General features: G+C 39.7%; 1 protein-coding gene across 1 annotated transcript; it reads left to right on the top strand.

The window, feature by feature from the left end:
• Window positions 1–724: 724 nt before the first annotated feature.
• On the top strand, window positions 725–18,069 carry TMEM144 (transmembrane protein 144). The gene is made up of 12 exons (XM_082315315.1): window positions 725–758; window positions 4,450–4,646; window positions 5,833–5,955; window positions 6,365–6,464; window positions 7,009–7,089; window positions 9,028–9,109; window positions 10,308–10,381; window positions 12,107–12,225; window positions 13,567–13,686; window positions 14,177–14,274; window positions 16,281–16,334; window positions 17,479–18,069. The coding sequence occupies exons 2-12, from the start codon at window positions 4,508–4,510 to the stop codon at window positions 17,560–17,562; spliced, it is 1,074 nt and encodes a 357-aa protein (XP_082171441.1). The 5' UTR covers window positions 725–758; window positions 4,450–4,507; the 3' UTR covers window positions 17,563–18,069.
• The last annotated feature ends 213 nt before the right edge of the window (window positions 18,070–18,282 follow it).

Consider the following 18,282-nt stretch of genomic DNA (forward strand, 5'->3'; position numbering starts at 1 on the left):
CGCTGCGTGCCAGCTGCCCAGCCTGGATGCCCCGACCCGGCAGGGAGCTTTCCCTGCCCTGCTGCGCACCACAGGGTCAGCAGCCGCTGCGCAGCCTCGACATGTCGCTGCCTTCCCCGAGATGGCGCCGGCCTCAGCGGGTGCCTGAGGGCTCCCAGCCCAGCAGCAGGGAGGCCTCCGGACCCGCAGAGGAGCCCCAGGGGGGCCGCCCCAAGAGTTCCTCCCTAGCAGCAGTCCCGTCTTCAAGCCCTGCCTGCGGCCCTGGGCACGCGCTGCCAACACCCGGGCGCCTTTTATTCCACGGGTAGCATGGTACCAGCAACAGCCCGTCAAATACACGGGTGCACTGCCACTGAAAAATAACCGAGTCCCATCAGCTGCCGTTTAAGACCGGGGAGGGGCAACGGTGCCTTTATCCCTCCGTCAGTGCCTAAAATCTAAGGCTTCTCTTAGCGTTTCTCCCCGCCAGGCCGGCGGCCGGCAGCCCGGGAAAGTCCCTCCGCCCCGCTGAGCCGCCGCCGCCGCCACGGCTCGGCTCGGCTCGGCTCGGCTCGGCTCGGCTCGGCTCGGCTCGGCTCCGCAGCCCGGGGCCGCCTGCGCGGGGGAAAGGCGGGCGAGAGGGGCGCGGAGGCCTGCCTGGCCCTGCGCCTGCCCGCCTCCACCCCGCCTCCCGGCCGGGGCAGCGGATGGGGAGGAGGCGGGCCGCGGCGAGGGGCGGCGCGGGCCCTGGCGGGAGGCCGGAGCGGCGGGGGAGGCCTGTGCGTGAGCGCGGCGCGGCTGGGGCGGCGGGGCGCGGGCAGCGGCGGGGCGGCGAGGGCCGAGGCCGCACGGAGGGCCCGGGAGAGGGGTCGGCCGGTGCGGGCCCATCCCCGGCCGCCTCCCGCCCCGCCGGCTGCGGAGGGGAGCGCCGCAAAACATGCCGCGGCGGCCAGCCGGGGACAGGGCGCGGGGGAAAGGAAGGTGCCCGGCTGGAGCGCGGGTTCTTCGCTTTCCTCTCGGGGTGCGTTGCCGAGCAGCCGGCCGGCCCAGCCGGCTGGCGCTGCCGGCGGCCGCGGCCTTGGCCGAGGGCTGGGCCTGCCCTGTCTGCGGGCCGCGTCCCACTCGCAGCGTGGGCCTGCCCCGCGGAAGGCCGGGCATGTTGGCGTCAATAGGAGAAGCAACATCCGCCTATGTCGAGAGCTCAGCTGCGCGTTTTCCCTTGTTGCGTGATGCTGCTTACTGAGAATGTTGCCCGAAGAATGACTTTCAAAAGCGTTCATCCTAGGGAAGCGAAGAAACGTTCCTCTGGCAGCTAATCAGGGTGGCGGTGTCACCGGAGGGTGTCACTCTGAGCCACCTGGGGCCTGACGGGAGTCTCCTAAAATAAGGATGGAAGTATCCACCCTTGATGGCAAATAGATGATAGGAGAAACATGCAAATAAACAGTCAATGTGACATGCAGCCTCTAAAAATACCTGCGCAATTAGCACAGGCATTTTCTTTCTGATCTTGACAACAGCATGGATCTACCTTGAGATAGAAACTTTCAAGGGCAGGCTTCTTGATTTCATGCTCGTCTGCAGAGACTGTAGCATTGTGTTGCTGTTGCATTAAGTGAGCATCATAATTTGTTTTGTCTCTGTGCGAAGGAAGAAAATCGTGGCATAATTCTGAGCAAACGGTGAAAATACAGAGCATAACTTTCCAGTGAGGTAAACCAATGAAGTTAGTAGGATAAGGGCAATGTGTGCCAACAAAATTCCATTATAATTCCTCTGCATCTTAGGAACCCCAGCGTGCCATTCAGTAAGGGCTAGTTAGTGACAAAAACCCTTCCATAACAGCAACAATTTCAGTTGTCTCTGCTTCAGTTTCAGATACAACCGCTGCATTCTAACATCTCAGTACCTTCAGCAAGTGCTTCTGGTTTGGCATTTGGTAGCTATAAACCCATGGAGGCATGTATGCTGCAAGTCAGTCTGGCAATACCTAGGATTGTAGAGAATAGGCTTGTAGTGAACTCTCTGAAACTCTCTGAAGTACGAAGTATGTGCAAACATGTGCAAAAATTGTTTGCTTTTAACATTGGATCATACAATTGTAGAATAATTTAGCTTGGAAGAGACCTCTGGAGGTCATCTAGTTCAACTCCCTGCTTAAAGCAGTGCATCATCGAAGTTAGAGCAGGTACCTCCAGGCCTTGTCTGGTTGAGCCTTCTCTTGAAGGCATTAAAACGGAGTTGAAAGTTGGGTCTAAAATTTAGCCAAATTTGGGGACTAAGTATCCCAAACCTTGGAAAGTTTCAGAGTTTTAAACAGTCTGAATGAAGCATACTCTTCCTTGGTTAATTGGAAGTTGTGTTTCTGTTCCATTTTTGCTGTCATGATTCTGGTTCTCCAGTTGTGCAACAATCTTCAATATGCACGATATAGAGATTTTTGGAAGATAAAAAGCAAGCAGAAAAGTATATTGTGCTGCAGCACACAGATTTTCTCTTAGCAGATAAAAAACTGAAGTATTTTTAAAGTAACATTTCTCTGTACATTAATAAAAACCAAACAGCTGATAAACCACTTTAAATTTGAAAGGTTCTTAGTATTTCACCTGCATAATGACTTATTTATTTAAAGGCTAAAGTAACGAGTCCTGCATTTGTAGAGGTGCAGTGTAATCAGCTTTATTTCTATGTCCTTAACAGCATGAAGTTCTTCCTGTGCAAAAGCAAGTTCTTGTGCCTTACTTGTCCACTGAATGAATTAAATTTATTCACTTACTGAGTCATGTTTGGTGGAATGAAGATAGCCGATATAAGCCTTTATGTATCTTAACTCGTGTCACAGTGTTTCTAACCCAGTGAAGTCACTCTTCAAAGAAATCCCAGCCTTATTATTTGCACTGCTCAGTGTCTAGAGATCCCAGGTAAAACGTACTTTATAGAAGAGTCTTAAATACAGTGAAAACTTATCCTCTGAGTAGGCAAGAAAGATGAAGAGTGAAAGAGAAAAAGATAATAAGATAAATGGAAATACCTGTGCTGTTGTACCTTCATGATGTGTCTTCTAAATGTCATCTGTGTTTTTCCTAATTACTCAAGTTAAAGATATACTGACATCTTTCCAGAGGAAAAATTATAGAAACGAAATGTTTATATTAGTTATGGAATTGAACTTTTCACCTACTAATGCAAATAATTAATTACAGCTGACACTGATGGCCCTGCTGAAGCTGTAGATAAAAGCACAACCTCAGCAGATACAGTTCTCAGTGTCCTAGGGACTCCAGGGAGGGTAAGACTGGAGGGTAAAATAAGATGAAAGAATACGCAGCAGCTCAGCTCTTCCTTTTGTGTGGAGAGTGTAGTCACAGCACTCCTTACAAGACTTGGCAAGATTTCTGCCATCCTATTTTAGCTTTTTTCCTCCAGGCAGTAGCTAGTCCACCTACACTGGGAATGTCAAACTGTATTAGGATGTCATTTGATTCAGTATAAATAGCATTACTTCAGCAACAGGATTGCATACATATCTCTATAAATATGCCCCTTTATACTCACAGCATATTAAGTATCCTGTTGCCATTTGAAGTTAAATTTCCAAACACTTTTCTTACATGCAGTCTTTTAACTGTAGTGGTAAGATTACATATGCAAAGATCATGTTGTTATAGTTGTCCTCAGAGCTACCTTTTCTGTCAAAGTCATAATCCATATCAAAAGTACATGTGGTACTTCTGTTGAGTGTAACCTCAAGATGAATCTCCCGCTTAAAAAAAAAAAAAAAAAAAAAGATGTATTATGGGATTAAAAAAAAGTCTTTGCCTTTGTTATTACAGTTATGTGGAATGAATGAAGAAACCTCAGAGGCAGCTTCTCCCTTTGTTCCCCACATTAAAAATGAGCCTTTATTCGCATTTTGTATCAGCTAGAGCAATCCCTGTGGTTACCTTATGATCCTATATTGATCCCACTGTGGCATCTATAGAATCTCTGCGCCTGTTCCTGACTTCTAGGCAGCGGGGCTGCAAATTGCCATAGCTTCTTCTGCCAATTAAGTTTTTGTCTAACCCTTGCTTTTTTACACACCCCAGTGTGACTTCACTGTGGCTACAGGAATAAGGAATATTCTGATAGAGCATCTCCGTAAAGCATCAGGGCTTCCCATAGGCCTCACAGTTTCAAGTCCTCATAACCTCTGAGTGCATCTCTACATTCACGCTGTTGTATGTTTTCAGACATGATTTTCTGTGATAAGCTGATTATGAAACACACAATAGTGATTTTTTTGTGCATCTGTTCTTAGGTTACTTCATCCATGTTTTATGGCAGCTTTTCATGGGATTCTACAGTATACTTTGCAGTTTTTTCCAGATTTTGAGAGATTAATAAGTAGGGTCCCTTAAGTTTCAGATTTCTGAAGTAGGTTGGTATTATTTAATATTCCACATGTTTAATTCCACTCTCTGATTTCAGAATCTGTCAGGACCTGTGTCAAAACAACTCTACAAAAAGACGCACCTTCAGAATAAAGATGAACGCTGGGAAAGCTTACAGTACCTTTAACATCAGCAATGGAACAGATCTAGCTATTGGCTTTACCTCTTCCACGGTAGCTGTCCTGCTATTTGGAACAAACTTTGTGCCTGTTAAGAAGTTTGATACCGGCGATGGTAAACTTATTTATATTCTTTTGTTGCTTTTGGTATTTTTGCTAATAGGAATAATATTCTACCAGCAAATATGAGCGTTTCTATAGCTAGAGTTACAATTATCATCACAGCCTTAATCCATAGAGCATGTTTTAATTTTCTTTGATATTGTTAGGGTATAAAGCAATAATGTATTGGTTCAGGATATGGCAAATCTTTAGAAGAGCCTTTTTATGTGTTGTCGTGCACTTTAACAGTGATGGTGTGCATTTCATGAGCATTTCACAATGGAGAGTGAAGTGACCTTTCTTCTATTCTTGTGGAGATTCTCAAATACGTGCAGTGTTATTTGTACTGTAAAAGTTCTTGGACTTTGGAGTATTGCCTTTCAATTGTGGACCTAACATAAAAACAATCAAAAACTGACATTTTAATACTTTTATCTGGTGACTCAGTAAGGGGAAACAATTGCTTCTGTTTCCTACTTGGAATTTTATCACTTTACTATACTAGGTTCATGTTGTATTTGCATGTTTATATGAAGCATAGTCAATTACCGTATCCCTAGATGAATAAATCTGCCATTACTGCAATAATAGTATCTGCATTACAGGCTGGATATAACCTCTCTCTCTTCTTTGTGCCAAATATGGTCCTAACAAGACAAGGCTAGACTTTAAAGCAAAAGTCTTAGCTCAGCTGGCATAAAGGTCTGCCTAGTTGACCCTTAGAGAATCTACAAAGGTAGAAGAGATCTGTCCCAAGTTTTTATCATCCTCAATGTCCTGGATTAGTGGAAAAGCCAGAGCTCTGAGCTTTGAAGGAGTTTTGTCCTGTGCAGTCATCTGTGTTAGCTGCTACTAGGGTGGTGGGAGAAGTTTGCAGTAACTGAATATCCTCTTTGTCAGAAGCCTGTCAAAATTTTCATGTGTTTGAGAATCAGGGCTTGTGTAAATTTTGTCCAGCAAAGTGTCTTTTGCAGCTGTGTATAAAGAATGCATGGTAAGGAAAAGGTTGACAGAATTATAACACCCCACCCTAAAATACATCTTTTGAATATATTGTAACATGGTTCCCTGAGATTCACAAAGGAGGTGGCCACCTTTCAGTTCTTCTGTACTATTTTATCTAAAATATAGTATGCTAAGAGATTCACACATGCAGTACTTCACAAGCTCTCTATTGTGTGCATTTGATTTTTCCATAGGCATGTTCTTCCAATGGATTCTCTGTGCCTCGATATGGATAGTTTCTTTGGTGGTCAATTTAATCCAGAATTGCCCCCGGTTTTGGCCTCTGGCTATGGTTGGGGGTTTCGTGTGGGCTACAGGTAAGGATAAAGAGATTCTATTTCTTGAAACACAAAGTAATCCTAACTCTTCATAGATAAAACAGTGATAAAAACTTTTCCATATATAAGGTAGTAATATTTAGTAGTTATTTGGCCTTTTAAAGTCTCGGTATTAATGGAGCTGTACCCTTATAACAAATATTATTTTATTATGCTTGTTTTATAAGCAGCAAATTCACACCAAAAATAACTTTAAAAATTGTATTGATGTATTGATGAAAAGTCCATGTATTAATTAATGTATTTATTTTTAAAAACCACTATTTTCTACCACCTTGTAGTTGCCTAAATGTTTTTGCCTTCTGAGCAGTCACAGAATCTAAAGCGAAAACATACGAGATCACAGGCTAGTTTTTAACTGATTTTAATTTTGTTTTTTGTATTTCAGGCAACGTTACAGTTGTCCCTATTGTTAAAACTATTGGCTTAGCTCTTGGTCTTTTGATATGGGCTTCTTTTAATTTGCTGACTGGTTGGGCAAGTTCAAGGTGAGTATGTTTAAGTCTTAAGTCATACATAATTAATGTTGCCAATTCTTCATTTATTACTGCAGTGAAAACACTATCACCAATAAAGAGGATTTATCATATATATAAGATCTTTTTCCCTCTCAGTGGAAAGTACTCAGGTTAATTATTTTATCTCTTTGTTTCCTTCGTCTTAATAGGAAGAAGAATGCCCAGTGATGTTCATTAAACTAATTGACTGAATAAATAATGTATTTGTTAATGTAAAATTAGTACATTGTTTGTATTTTTTTCTTCTGCAGCACAGGCTGATAAAATAGTTTAAATTAACTTCAATTTTTAAATACCCAGGTTAAAAAAAAATCAATGTAAATTAAATTAGTTTAAAGATTATTTTTGTAAAGGAGACATAGCTTTTTGCAAGCCAACTGAAGCACCAATCCAATATTGCAAGTATAAACTTAAGCAGAATTATTTGCATGAGTAAAGATTTCAGAGATTAGGTTATAATTTAACTATTTGTATGCAGTTAATGCAACTAAGTGAAACTGGTTAAATATTCCAGGTTTGGTTGGTTTGGAATTGACCCAGAAGAGGTATCAAGACCAATCTTAAATTATATTGGAGCTGGACTTTCCCTGTTAAGGTAAAAATCTATTTTTATAATAAATTTCTGTAATGTAAAATACATATTTAATAACCACAGGGACAATTTAACTAGACGGCAAATGTACTGAAGTATTTTTTGCATATGGATTTACCGCAGAATTCATGAGCTGTCCATACCTAGCTGGCCAGGGTTGTATTTCAGAATAGAAACATACATGATACCCAGTACAGTGGTGAAAAAGTTACTCATAAACACAGAAACATATTTTTATGCTGATAGGCATGTTCAAGGCAAAGCAGTGATGCACTGATTGTCTCCCTAGCTAGGTTATTCAAATGGTTCACTTTCCCCAAATTTTGTGAGAGAGGAAAAGTTGACTAGAAGAACCTTGGTGAGAAAAACCTGTGAGATTTCTGATCTGACTTCACTCAGTCAGGGGTACAAATCCTTCCTCTTAACTGTAGAATATGCCACAGGACCCCTTCCAAGATCCTTTGGCATCCATGAAAAGCCAGAGGCTTTGCATTATCTCTTGCCCTTAATAGCTCCCTGTCTCATAACTCTTAAGCCGCACTTACAACAACTCCCAAACAGTGACTTCCTTTGGGATCTTCAGAAGGACTTCTACTCTTATTTTTTGTTTATTTGTTTATTATTTGTATGAGTGCACATTTTGGTCCAAACACAGAAGTCTTTGCTACATAGCAGTGTTCTTGCTTTCCACCTGGGTGGCCAGGAAGGTCTTTCTAGGAACATAACAGTGGCCCTAAATCCCAGGGGCAGTATGTTTGCCATAAGCGTGCTGAACAGCAGATGCACATAATGCCTTTAGGAAAGAAGGGTGTTAAGAACCTGGAGATGATGGAGCCATTCTTGATTGGTAGGAGAGAGATGCTGCCTTAGATTCATGAATTTTGCTTCCACCCTTCCTCTTTCCTAAGATTCCACAGCATTTTACCCGTTGCCGTTACATGTAGCACGTGATTTTGTGAGGTACTCACAAAATAGTAGCAGTACTGCTATTCCTGCCTGATTAATTCATTCAGCTCACTACCTGCTTCCTGCCTGTTTCTGAGATATCATGGAGAAGTGATCAACAGGGAAAAAGATCCTGACCAAACATGTTTTCCTGGCAAGCTGCACAAAGCCTGTGTATGTTGCTCTGCAGAGCTCAGATGCATGTATTTCATTTTAGCCTCCTGTGTGGAACCTGTGCACGCTTGCCTAGTCCCTCTGGAGGAAGCTGACATCCTTATTCCATCAGCAGGAGATTAATTACTCTTCAAATGGAGACATTCTGTTTACAGCTATGAGTAGGAATTCCTAAATCATTAAAATATCTTGCATAAAAATAAAAACCAGATCCTGCCAGTTCTGATTACACATATTTACCTCATTTACTGGAGCTGGGGGTACCAGTAGTAATGTTACCCTTTCTTCTTCATTTTGTTCACTTGGTGCACTGGAGCAACACTGAGCAATACCCCTTCTCGTTCCACAGATGCATGAGGCCCTGTAGGAGCAGTATTCCCTCACTCGCATATGATAGACTAAAACCTAACATTTTTCCTTGAGCACAGAGCCAATTTTGTGCAGGTTTAAGTTGTTTCATACGGAATTTTCATGCGGGTGTTCCATTGTATGTGAGGTTTAGTACAAAAGGGCGCGGTTAACTAAAACAACTGTTAGCATGTGGTTGTAACTACACACTGTAAAAAGGAGACATTTCAATCCTGTTACATAGAAGAGAGAGCTACAAAGTGATACAAAGACTAATTTATTTACTTACTTTCACTTAAGTTGTTTGTTAAGACTGTTAAAAACAATTGCATTTTTAAAATGTATCGAAGTGACTCTAGAGCAATAATGAAAATAAAGTAATATGCCTCCAAATATAACTTCCGTCTCTGGACGCTAAATGTTATGTCCTTGTGAGCTGTCATGGTATTTATTGGTGTATTTTTCTCTTCTGAGTGCTGTCATATTTCTTTTTATAAAAACTGAAGTCCAGAGTTCTTCAGCTTCATTAGAAAGTACGCCTTTACTGAGAGAAAGTGTAAGTACTCTACAGTTGTTATTTTACAGCAGTGAAAGTACATATCCACTTAAAAACAAAAAAATTGCTTAATGTTAACCAGGTTTACTAGGATTTGTGGTAGACTACATAAAACTACATAAATATGCATTGATTGTATTCAATTTGTGGCTCTTGTGGATCCAGTCAAATGTGAGCAACAGAAAAGGCTTTCCCAAGTGTTCTTTCTCTATTGTCAGCTTTAATGGCTTAGAAGTCCTTTTTCATTATGACAGAGGTTTTATAAAAGACAAAGTGTATTACTTTCTTATCTGAAAAGAGGAACCAATTTTAATTAAAACTTAACTATAAAAATAGGAGGGTACTTAGATGAAAGGCAACAGGATGTATAACTCTTATCCACCAGATTTTTGCCACATTACTGAGCCAGAAGACTGTCAAGAGTCTCTGATTCTCAGCATCAGCTGTGGCACAGGTTGGAGGCCGCAGAGGGGTGCGAAATTGGCTGTGGCTCCTTCAGGAGCCCAAAGTGTGCAACAAAAGCTGGAGAACAGTAGGCTCCTACTACCGTTCTACCTTACTCTTGTAGGTCAGTGAGGCATCAAAACTCAATTGCTACCTGAACAGAGAGCCTCTCAGAGTTTTCTAGCTGTGCTCAATGCTCACTAGAGGTTCCAGACTAGCAGAGCAAATCAGAGAAGACAATCTGGTTGCAGGATTAGAATAAAGGAATATTGCAATTTCTTTATGTTGCAGACAGGCGTGTTAATTTCCCTGGTTGCAAATAGTCCTAATATTCTCATAGTAACATGAGAACTATCAACAGAAGGCAAAAACACATCATAAATAAAATCTATGGATTAAATCATTCATCAAATTTAAGGAAGGACAAGTTTTGAAAGTCAGATCTATCTGCATGCAGATTTAAGAAAAATGCTACTGAATGCTCTGTTATGTAGTAAACCCAAAATCCATATCCAAACTCATAATTGTAAACTTTGAGGTAGGTAGATTCAAGTATTATTTTGTTACTTAAAAAAGTACATATTTCTCCTTTCTTCAGAATATTTCTGTAAATTCCTATTGTTTCTCCTTTCATTTTCATTTTATTTTCTTAAACCAAAACTGTTCTGTTTAATACAATATTTGAGATTTAAAAAAAAAAAACACAAAACCAAAACCAAAACAAGCCTGAGTGAAAACTCTTGGTGTTTTGCAGTCTATTAATGTTTCTGAAGATACCTCTGATGACTCATGGGTGAATAGACTTTCTCCAGCAAAAAAAAGACTCATGTAAGTTATTAACAGTTCTTTTACTGGTGCAGGCCAAGTAGCCAGAGAAAGCAGTTGAACACAGAGGAAAAGCAGAATTTTTGTCCTGTGGTTCTCCTAGCACATTCATGCACTAACAGTTTTTAAAGTACTACTCTAGTGTGCATATCTATATATAGAATCATAGAATCATTTAGATTGGAAAAGACCTTTAAGATCATCGAGTCCAACCGTTAACCTAGCACTGCCAAGTCCACCACTAAACCAGGTCCCTAAGCACCAGGTCTACCCTTCTTTTAAATACCTCCAGGGATGGAAACTCAACCACTTCCCTGGGCAGCCTGGTCCAATGCCTAACTACCCTTTCAGTGAAGAAGTTTTTCCTAATATCCAACCTAAACTTTCTCTGGTGCAACTTGAGGCCATTATCCTCTCATCCTATTACTTGTTACTTGGGAGAAGAGATGGACCCCCACCTCGCTACAACCTTCTTTCAGGTAGCTGTACAGAGTAATAAGGTCTCCCCTCAGCCTCCTTTTCCCCAGGCTTAACAACCCCAGTTCCCTCAGCCCCTCCTCATAAGACTTGTGCTCTAGACCCTTCACCAACTTCGTTGCCCTTCTTTGGAAACGCTCCAGCACCTCGTCCAGATCATTGATAAAGATATTAAACAGAACTGGCCCCAATACTGCGCCCTGGGGAACACCACTTGTGACCAGCCGCCAACTGGATTCAACTCCATTCGCCACAACTCTTTGGGCCTGGCCGTCCATCCAGTTTTTTACCCAGCAAACAGTACGCCTGTCCAAGCCATGAGCAGCCAGTTTCTCCAGGAGAATTCTGTGTCAAAGGCTTTGCTAAAGTCTAGGTAGACAACATCGACAGCCTTTCCCTCATCCACTAAGCAGGTCACCTTGTCATAGAAGGAGACCAGGTTAGTTAAGCAGGACCTGCCTTTCATAAACGCATGAATACCCATGAATACAATGAAAACCCAATATGTATAGCTGCTCAATTTATTAGATTTTTTCCTTTGCACTGTTGTGTGTGCTTTAACTTATCAAGTATTTGTTACTACTACAAAAGTGCAACATTTGCAAAGTAAATAGCAACTAAATAATTACAGAGCTGTTTTTTATCACCTGGTTGATCAGCACTCCAGCATAGAAGGAGCCTATGCTAATAACATGCTTCCAGGTGTGGTTTCCAAGTGAATACATCTGGAGAAGGCATGGCAGTATGGTAAGGAGGCAGCAGAAGTGCTCCAAGGTGGAAGCAGCAGCTAGCAAGGGGCTAGTGTGGGGAGTGGAGACAGCCAAGAACACAACAGTCTGGAGGCAGAGAAGGGGACTGTGGAGGCAATGAACCTGGGAATAGTTATAAAGAATGTATAGACTTCAACAGTGAAGCTGATGGTGGGAGCATTTTAACTACATTTTTGTTCATTTTCTCCTAGCTCTGCTTTTAGGTAATCCTAATTAGTTGATTTCTCTTGTCATTAATCAAGACTGCAGGCACTTTGGGCAGGAATTATCTGTGTTCCTTGGCCACAAAGTATAGGAAAACTAAGTTACTATGTTGAACCATTCCTACACTAGAAAATGAAAATGTGTTAAAATGTATTATAGTGTTGCTAGCAATTTTCATGTGATACACAGTCTTTAACTGCATTACTGGACTGAAGTGTATTGTCTACTTCCCTAATTAACGCTAGGCTATTTTCTCTGATTTTTGCTCTTTTTAAAGAGGATGTAGCCTGGCTGTAGTAGCTGGAATACTCTACGGTTCCAGTTTTGTGCCAGTACTTTACATCAAGGACCATGGAAGAAGAAATGAAACTATATACACAGGAGCAAGTCAATTTGGTAAAGGCTAAAAGACCACTTCTACTTTAGTTCATCAGTATATTGTGGTTTCCTGCTTTCGTAAAGGCATAGAGTGTAATTCTTGATACACCTGGAAATATACCATGACAGCTTATCAGTTCTACATTATGTTATATGTTGTTGTAATCATAATACTAGTACTCCCTTTTTCCCAGAGGTGAATTACATCATTAAAAGAACAGTGAGAAACAGCCCAGAGAATACCGTACTTAACTCATAGCATTTAATGCCTTTTGAAACGTAGCTAGCATTCTCAAAACACAAAGCTCATATGCCTGGAACATGAGGTAAACAAGGTCACAAGCTGTACCAATTGCCTAATTAGTACACCAGTAAAGGAAGAGGAGAAGCTTGATGATGATTGATGAGCAGAAGAGATATATAACAACATAAGTAATTAAAACCTTGTAGTTTTTGAAATGGAAACCTTTTAACATAAGCCTAATTGCCAGTTTCAAACATTTCCCCAGAAACATTTTCCTTAAGATTTAGTATATAGTCTACCAGGTAATACCAGAAGCAGCTTGAGAGCAACATATTGCTGACACCTCATAATGTTGCCGTTAAGAAATTGTTTGTTATGTCACATACAATTTCTCTTGAATACTGCAACTTATATATTCCCCACCTAGACAAAACAGATGTTATCATTACTGTAGCCGCCTTTCCTGCTGAGGATTTACAACTCCAAGGAGATAGAGATCACCTTGCTACATGCTTCTGCTTTACCATATTGGAAATATTCTCTTTAGCACATACCAAGTCCATAAAGGATTTATTATTGTTAATGATTATAGTGATCAAAATTATGATACGTTTTTCAAGATAAAAAAAAGGGTAAAACTGTGCCGTGTTTAGCTTACACAGTACGTGCAGTTTTCTTTCCCTTAAATGTACGGAAAAGAAACAAGGCTACATACAGGAATACAAAGGTAGATGGTCAGGAGAGGATATAATTATGTAAAATCCTCACCCCAGTTTTGTAGCCTCACCTGAGGATTTTCTTAAGTTTTTAATAAATTAATTCAGTAGTTTGGCTAGTAGAGTTCTGAAAATAACAACTTGCAGAAATGCATAAAAGCTTGTGACGAATCCTAGGATCAATGCAGTAGTTAATTCATGTTTAATATATATGTGATTGACCAAATCCATCCACAGTTAGACTGGCAGCTATATTCATCACAATCACAATTGAATTTGAGTTGTTAGCAGTATCGCCTTATGTGTTTTTGTCTATGTGAATGCTATCAGTGAAATAAATTTAGTTAAAATTAATAACTGGTGTTTTAATCTAATATAATTTTGTAATTTCTCTTTCAGATTTAGATTATGTTTTTGCACACTTCAGTGGCATATTTCTTACAAGTACCGTCTACTTTTTGATCTACTGTGTAGTCAGGAAAAACAAACCTAATGTTTATCCCCAAGCCATATTGCCAGGTATGACTATTTTTTAAATTAGCGATTAATTTCAATTACTTCTTCTGACCGTTTTGCAGTGATTAGTTCAAGCTATGTGTTGCAATTGTATTTCACCTTTCCAGTCTCTTCATTTGACTTTTTGTCTCTTTTGAAAGATCGTTCCTGTTAGGTTGATTAATTAAGGTTAGGAAACTGATAAATGTTGTTCTGATCTGAAATTAGAACAAAATGGTATTCCATACGGCGAATTTTCAAAAACTGACTCTGCCAGAGTGGAGAGCACGTTGCCCAGAAAACTGTGAACTTTAATTAATTTGCTACTTCAGTTGGAGTAGCTGATTTTTATTGCTTGAGCTTTGGTTTAGATTATCAGAGCCAGCTTGTTACAGTAGTTAACATACTAAAATATACATATACAGTTTCTGTATTGTGCGATAAATATAAATGTTCCACAAATTGCTGTCTATACTTTGCTGTCCATGTTTTTCATTGGGATTTATTTTTCTAGGTTTTGTTTCTGGTGTGCTTTGGGCAATAGCCAATTGCTGCTGGTTTATAGCCAATCACTATCTCAGTGCTGTGGTCAGCTTTCCAATAATTACTGCAGTAAGTATATAAAAAATAAAATCTGTGACTAGAATTAAAAGTGAAAGGGTTCCCCCCCCAGTCATGGAATTAAGTTGAAATTATGACGTGTCTGAAGCATTTTAATCAAGAGTATACATTGCCTCTTCTTCTGCTTGTCTGTGCTAGCCTTTGGGTTTTTAGGAACATACATGACTGTAACAAGCACCATCTTGGTGAATGCTGAGTATAAAAAAACAGAGGAATTGGAAGTGTGAGTCTTTAGGTTATGTAAAAGCCAAAGCTCTGTAACTAGAACTATATCAATATGAAATAGTAAACTGAAGCGATTAAAAGAAGAAACTTTTTATGCTTTCATCCCAGCAAGTACATTTTGTTCTGGATGTGTTCATTTGTGATTTTTATCCTCTAGCAGTCATTTTGCTTAGTTAAGTCAGGTATTTTTTCTTTTTACGGTTCTTGAACACACAGAACAGATTATGTATTGCTGAAAATAATGTTTGTATGCAAATGAGGGGAAAAATAGGTTGGCCCATTTTGTCTGTTTTATTCCTATTTATGATACTGTACCTTTAAAGTACTGTTAATTTCCAGAAGCTGCATAAATTCCATCACTAGGCAAAAATAAACTTTGCCTTTACTCTTTTGCCAATCTACTAGATGGTGCTGCAAAGGTGGATAACTTCTGGCAAATGAGAGTTCATAAATATCAAAACCAAAGTTTTGCTGAACAGCTGTATTTTGGAAGCAAACTAATGAAACAACGTTAATAGGGATTAAGCTTTGCCTCAAGATGCAGTAAATTGGAATAAACTCTGCAGTATGCACTGAAAAAAAAGTCTTGGGATCATTCTAATTAGAAATTGAAGGATTAATGGAAAGCAGCTTTAGTAACTCAGTTATCAGTATGCCTAAAGGGCAAGGATATAAAGTGACGAAAAATTTAAGGACGGTACTGATGAGAAACTGCTTATCTGGGCCACAGGTTTGCAACTGCTGTTTTACTTCATCCTAGAGAGAATTTCAGATAGCTATTCATCACATCCCTTTAACAAGTGTTTCATTTTTAAAATGCATTCCTCTCACAGCGTACGTTATCTAGAAAGTGAAATAACACCTTAGCTATTATTCAAATAATAGTTGGCAATTTCACTAGGAAACAGCACCCACAAATACATTCATCATGAGACACTGTTTCCCGCTGGCCTAAATCTGTGTCCTATCAGCGGTACTGAAGATGGAGAGAGGAAGATCACTGTCCAAAAATCTGCCAAGTGTTTCTGAGAACAGCTCTAATGGGAAGCATTAGCAGAGCCAGTTTTCGCTTCATATTCAGATAATATTTTCTCATCAGTCATGAAAATTCAGATCATTGCTCCCACAGGGGAAAAACTATATTACCAGGAGTGCCTGGAAATTATTGTTGTGTATCACTGTTTGCCATTAGCTATGAAATCTGTATGACAACATGACAGATAATCAGTAGTTTTCCTGACCTGTCGATCTGTCTGGTTTTGTGGTTTGTCCTGCTATACAGGAAAGACATTAATGTTCCTGTCTCTTGATATCACACTGAGAGATAAAATCAAACTTTGTCCAACTAGTTAAGTCATACTAATAAAGGAAATGTTAGGAATATTCATGGTAGCTGCCAGTAAACCTGAATAGTCCTCTGAAATGTGGTAACATTGTGGACTGTAGTTTGGACTAAAGTGAGGCCTATTGTTTGGAGCCTAATAAAAAAACCCATATAACAGCCAGTGCAGACTCCACAGTGTAATTTAGCAATAAATTGTGCCTTCTCTGAAAAAAAGTCTCTTGCCTCTTTAGCCCTTCTTGAAGATTTTATTGTGTGTTCATAAAGATTTCAGTGATGTTTATGCTTTTGCCATGAGTGCTGTAATTATACGGAATGGAAAGGCCTAAACTTGTTATCCAGACAAAACTCAACCATCCTGAGAACAATAATGAGAAGGCGGCACATTTTAATGAAATGCTGTAATGTACAAATGAATCTTATTCTCTAGGGTCCTGGCCTTGTTGCTGCAATGTGGGGAGTCCTTGTATTTAAAGAAATCAAGGTAATCTTACTAGGTCTCTTACCTAATCTCTCTTGCTTGTCTCTAGCTCTAGGAACAGCATGACTTGGTATTCAGCTGTTTTCTTAGATTTCTCCTCCTTACAAGTATTGCATGATGAAGCTGAAAGTCACATCATGCCATACTAAGTTTTCCAAGAAAGATGAAGAACTGTGAACAATTTTTACAGGAATGAAGATTTGAATTTCATAACTGTATGAGAGCAGCAGTGGGAGTAAATGAAGACTGTAGCGGGGCCAGGAGGCAGGATGCCAAGCACAGCCTGAAAACAGTCTTTATTTCAGCCAGTTCTTTCAGTGGGGGCAGGGGAATGAGCAGTTGTCCTAATAATCACATAGACAAGTAAATTAGACTTTTAGGGTCAGATTCACCAAAGGACCAAAAAATGAGACAGAGGTTAGTTGGCCTTGCTAATTACAGTATTATGTAGAGATTCCTAAACAGATATGGCAGTGATTGCCTAGAACAGGCTAATTTACTCTCCTGGATGTTAACATACATGGCAGAAATTACTTTTCTGGTGGAATTCGAAGCATTGAATGCTAGCAGTGTAATCCTTCGGGTTCCCTTAGCTAATCTGGCCAGGATCCATAGGTACCTAATTTGCCATTAGAGATCATCTTTCCCAATATTTTTGGTGACTGTGTAAAGTGCGTTAGGCATCCTTGGATCAGGAACTAGAGGTTCCCCTACTCTTCCCCACTGCAGATTAATGTTGCACCACACTAGGAGACCATCATGTTCATTATCCAAATCTTTGTGACTCACCAAATCTTTCATCCTTTTCATACATTTTAGAATAGTCTCTGCATAAGTGCTTACTGCTTAAAAATAATCTGAAAATAGACAAAGGCCTTTAAAAATGCTTTTAAAAATTGCTGAATTAATTTTGTGAATATTTTACTAAGTGTACGGCATCGTAGATTACTTGTATTAAACTGCAAATATGTTACAACCATTATATGAAATAGAATTTACCATTTCATGTAACGGGTTTATTAATTTTGTCATAAAATGAAACCCTAGTTCTTTACTTGTGGGGGTGGGAGGGGCGGGGGAGGTGTGTGAAGTGGTACCTGTTATGACAACATGATGTTTTTCTCTTTCTCTCCCTTTGGCTATCCAGGGACTGAAAAACTACGTGTTACTCTCAGTAGCGTTTTGCATCATTTTGGCTGGATCACTCTCCACAGCTTTTTCTAAAGTTTGAAAGGATCTTCTGGACCAGTAGATGGTGCTACTGTTTAATAGAATCAGAAAGACAATATTGGTATATTGCAATACATAATAATTTTCAAAATGTATGTCCAATGTTTACGCTAACCTGCTTAAGGCAAGTGAAAAAGAAAACCTTTGCTAAATGTTCCCATTTGGCATGAAAGAAAATCTGGAAATGTTTGTTTCTGCATTTCTCGGAACAGTAAGAATATCAAAGGATTTTATTAAATAAAGCTAAATGATTTTGTAGTTACTAATTATTTTTTTTCTAGTTCAGGTACTAAACTTCATGTCATCATAAACTGCAGTTCACTCTTGTGACGGCAGATAAATGGATTTTAGTTCTTATTCTGTAATACTGTGTGTATTTGCAAGCTGATTTGTTTTATAACATTCTGTTTTACTGACTTGAATGTAAAATATGTCTTGGAATATTCTTTATAGAACCGATACACATGAAGATGTGAAGCATTTTTTATTTAGAAGAACTGTTCTTTAAATTCATCAGTTTACATAAAAACTATCTTCTAATCACTTCAGAATTTTGAAAGAAATACAGAAAAAAAAGTGCTGTAAAATAAATTACTTGTGTTTGCTGCTAAAGTGTTTGTTTAATTGCAAGAACGTTATGTAGAAATCATGACCCAGATACAAATAGTTGGGGAAGTTTGGGGTTTTTTTTATTTCAGTTGTATGGAACTTCGCAAGTAAA

Source organism: Platalea leucorodia (assembly GCF_965183815.1).
Source record: "Platalea leucorodia genome assembly, chromosome: 6".
In the NCBI taxonomy this organism is placed as follows: Eukaryota; Metazoa; Chordata; class Aves; order Pelecaniformes; family Threskiornithidae; genus Platalea; species Platalea leucorodia.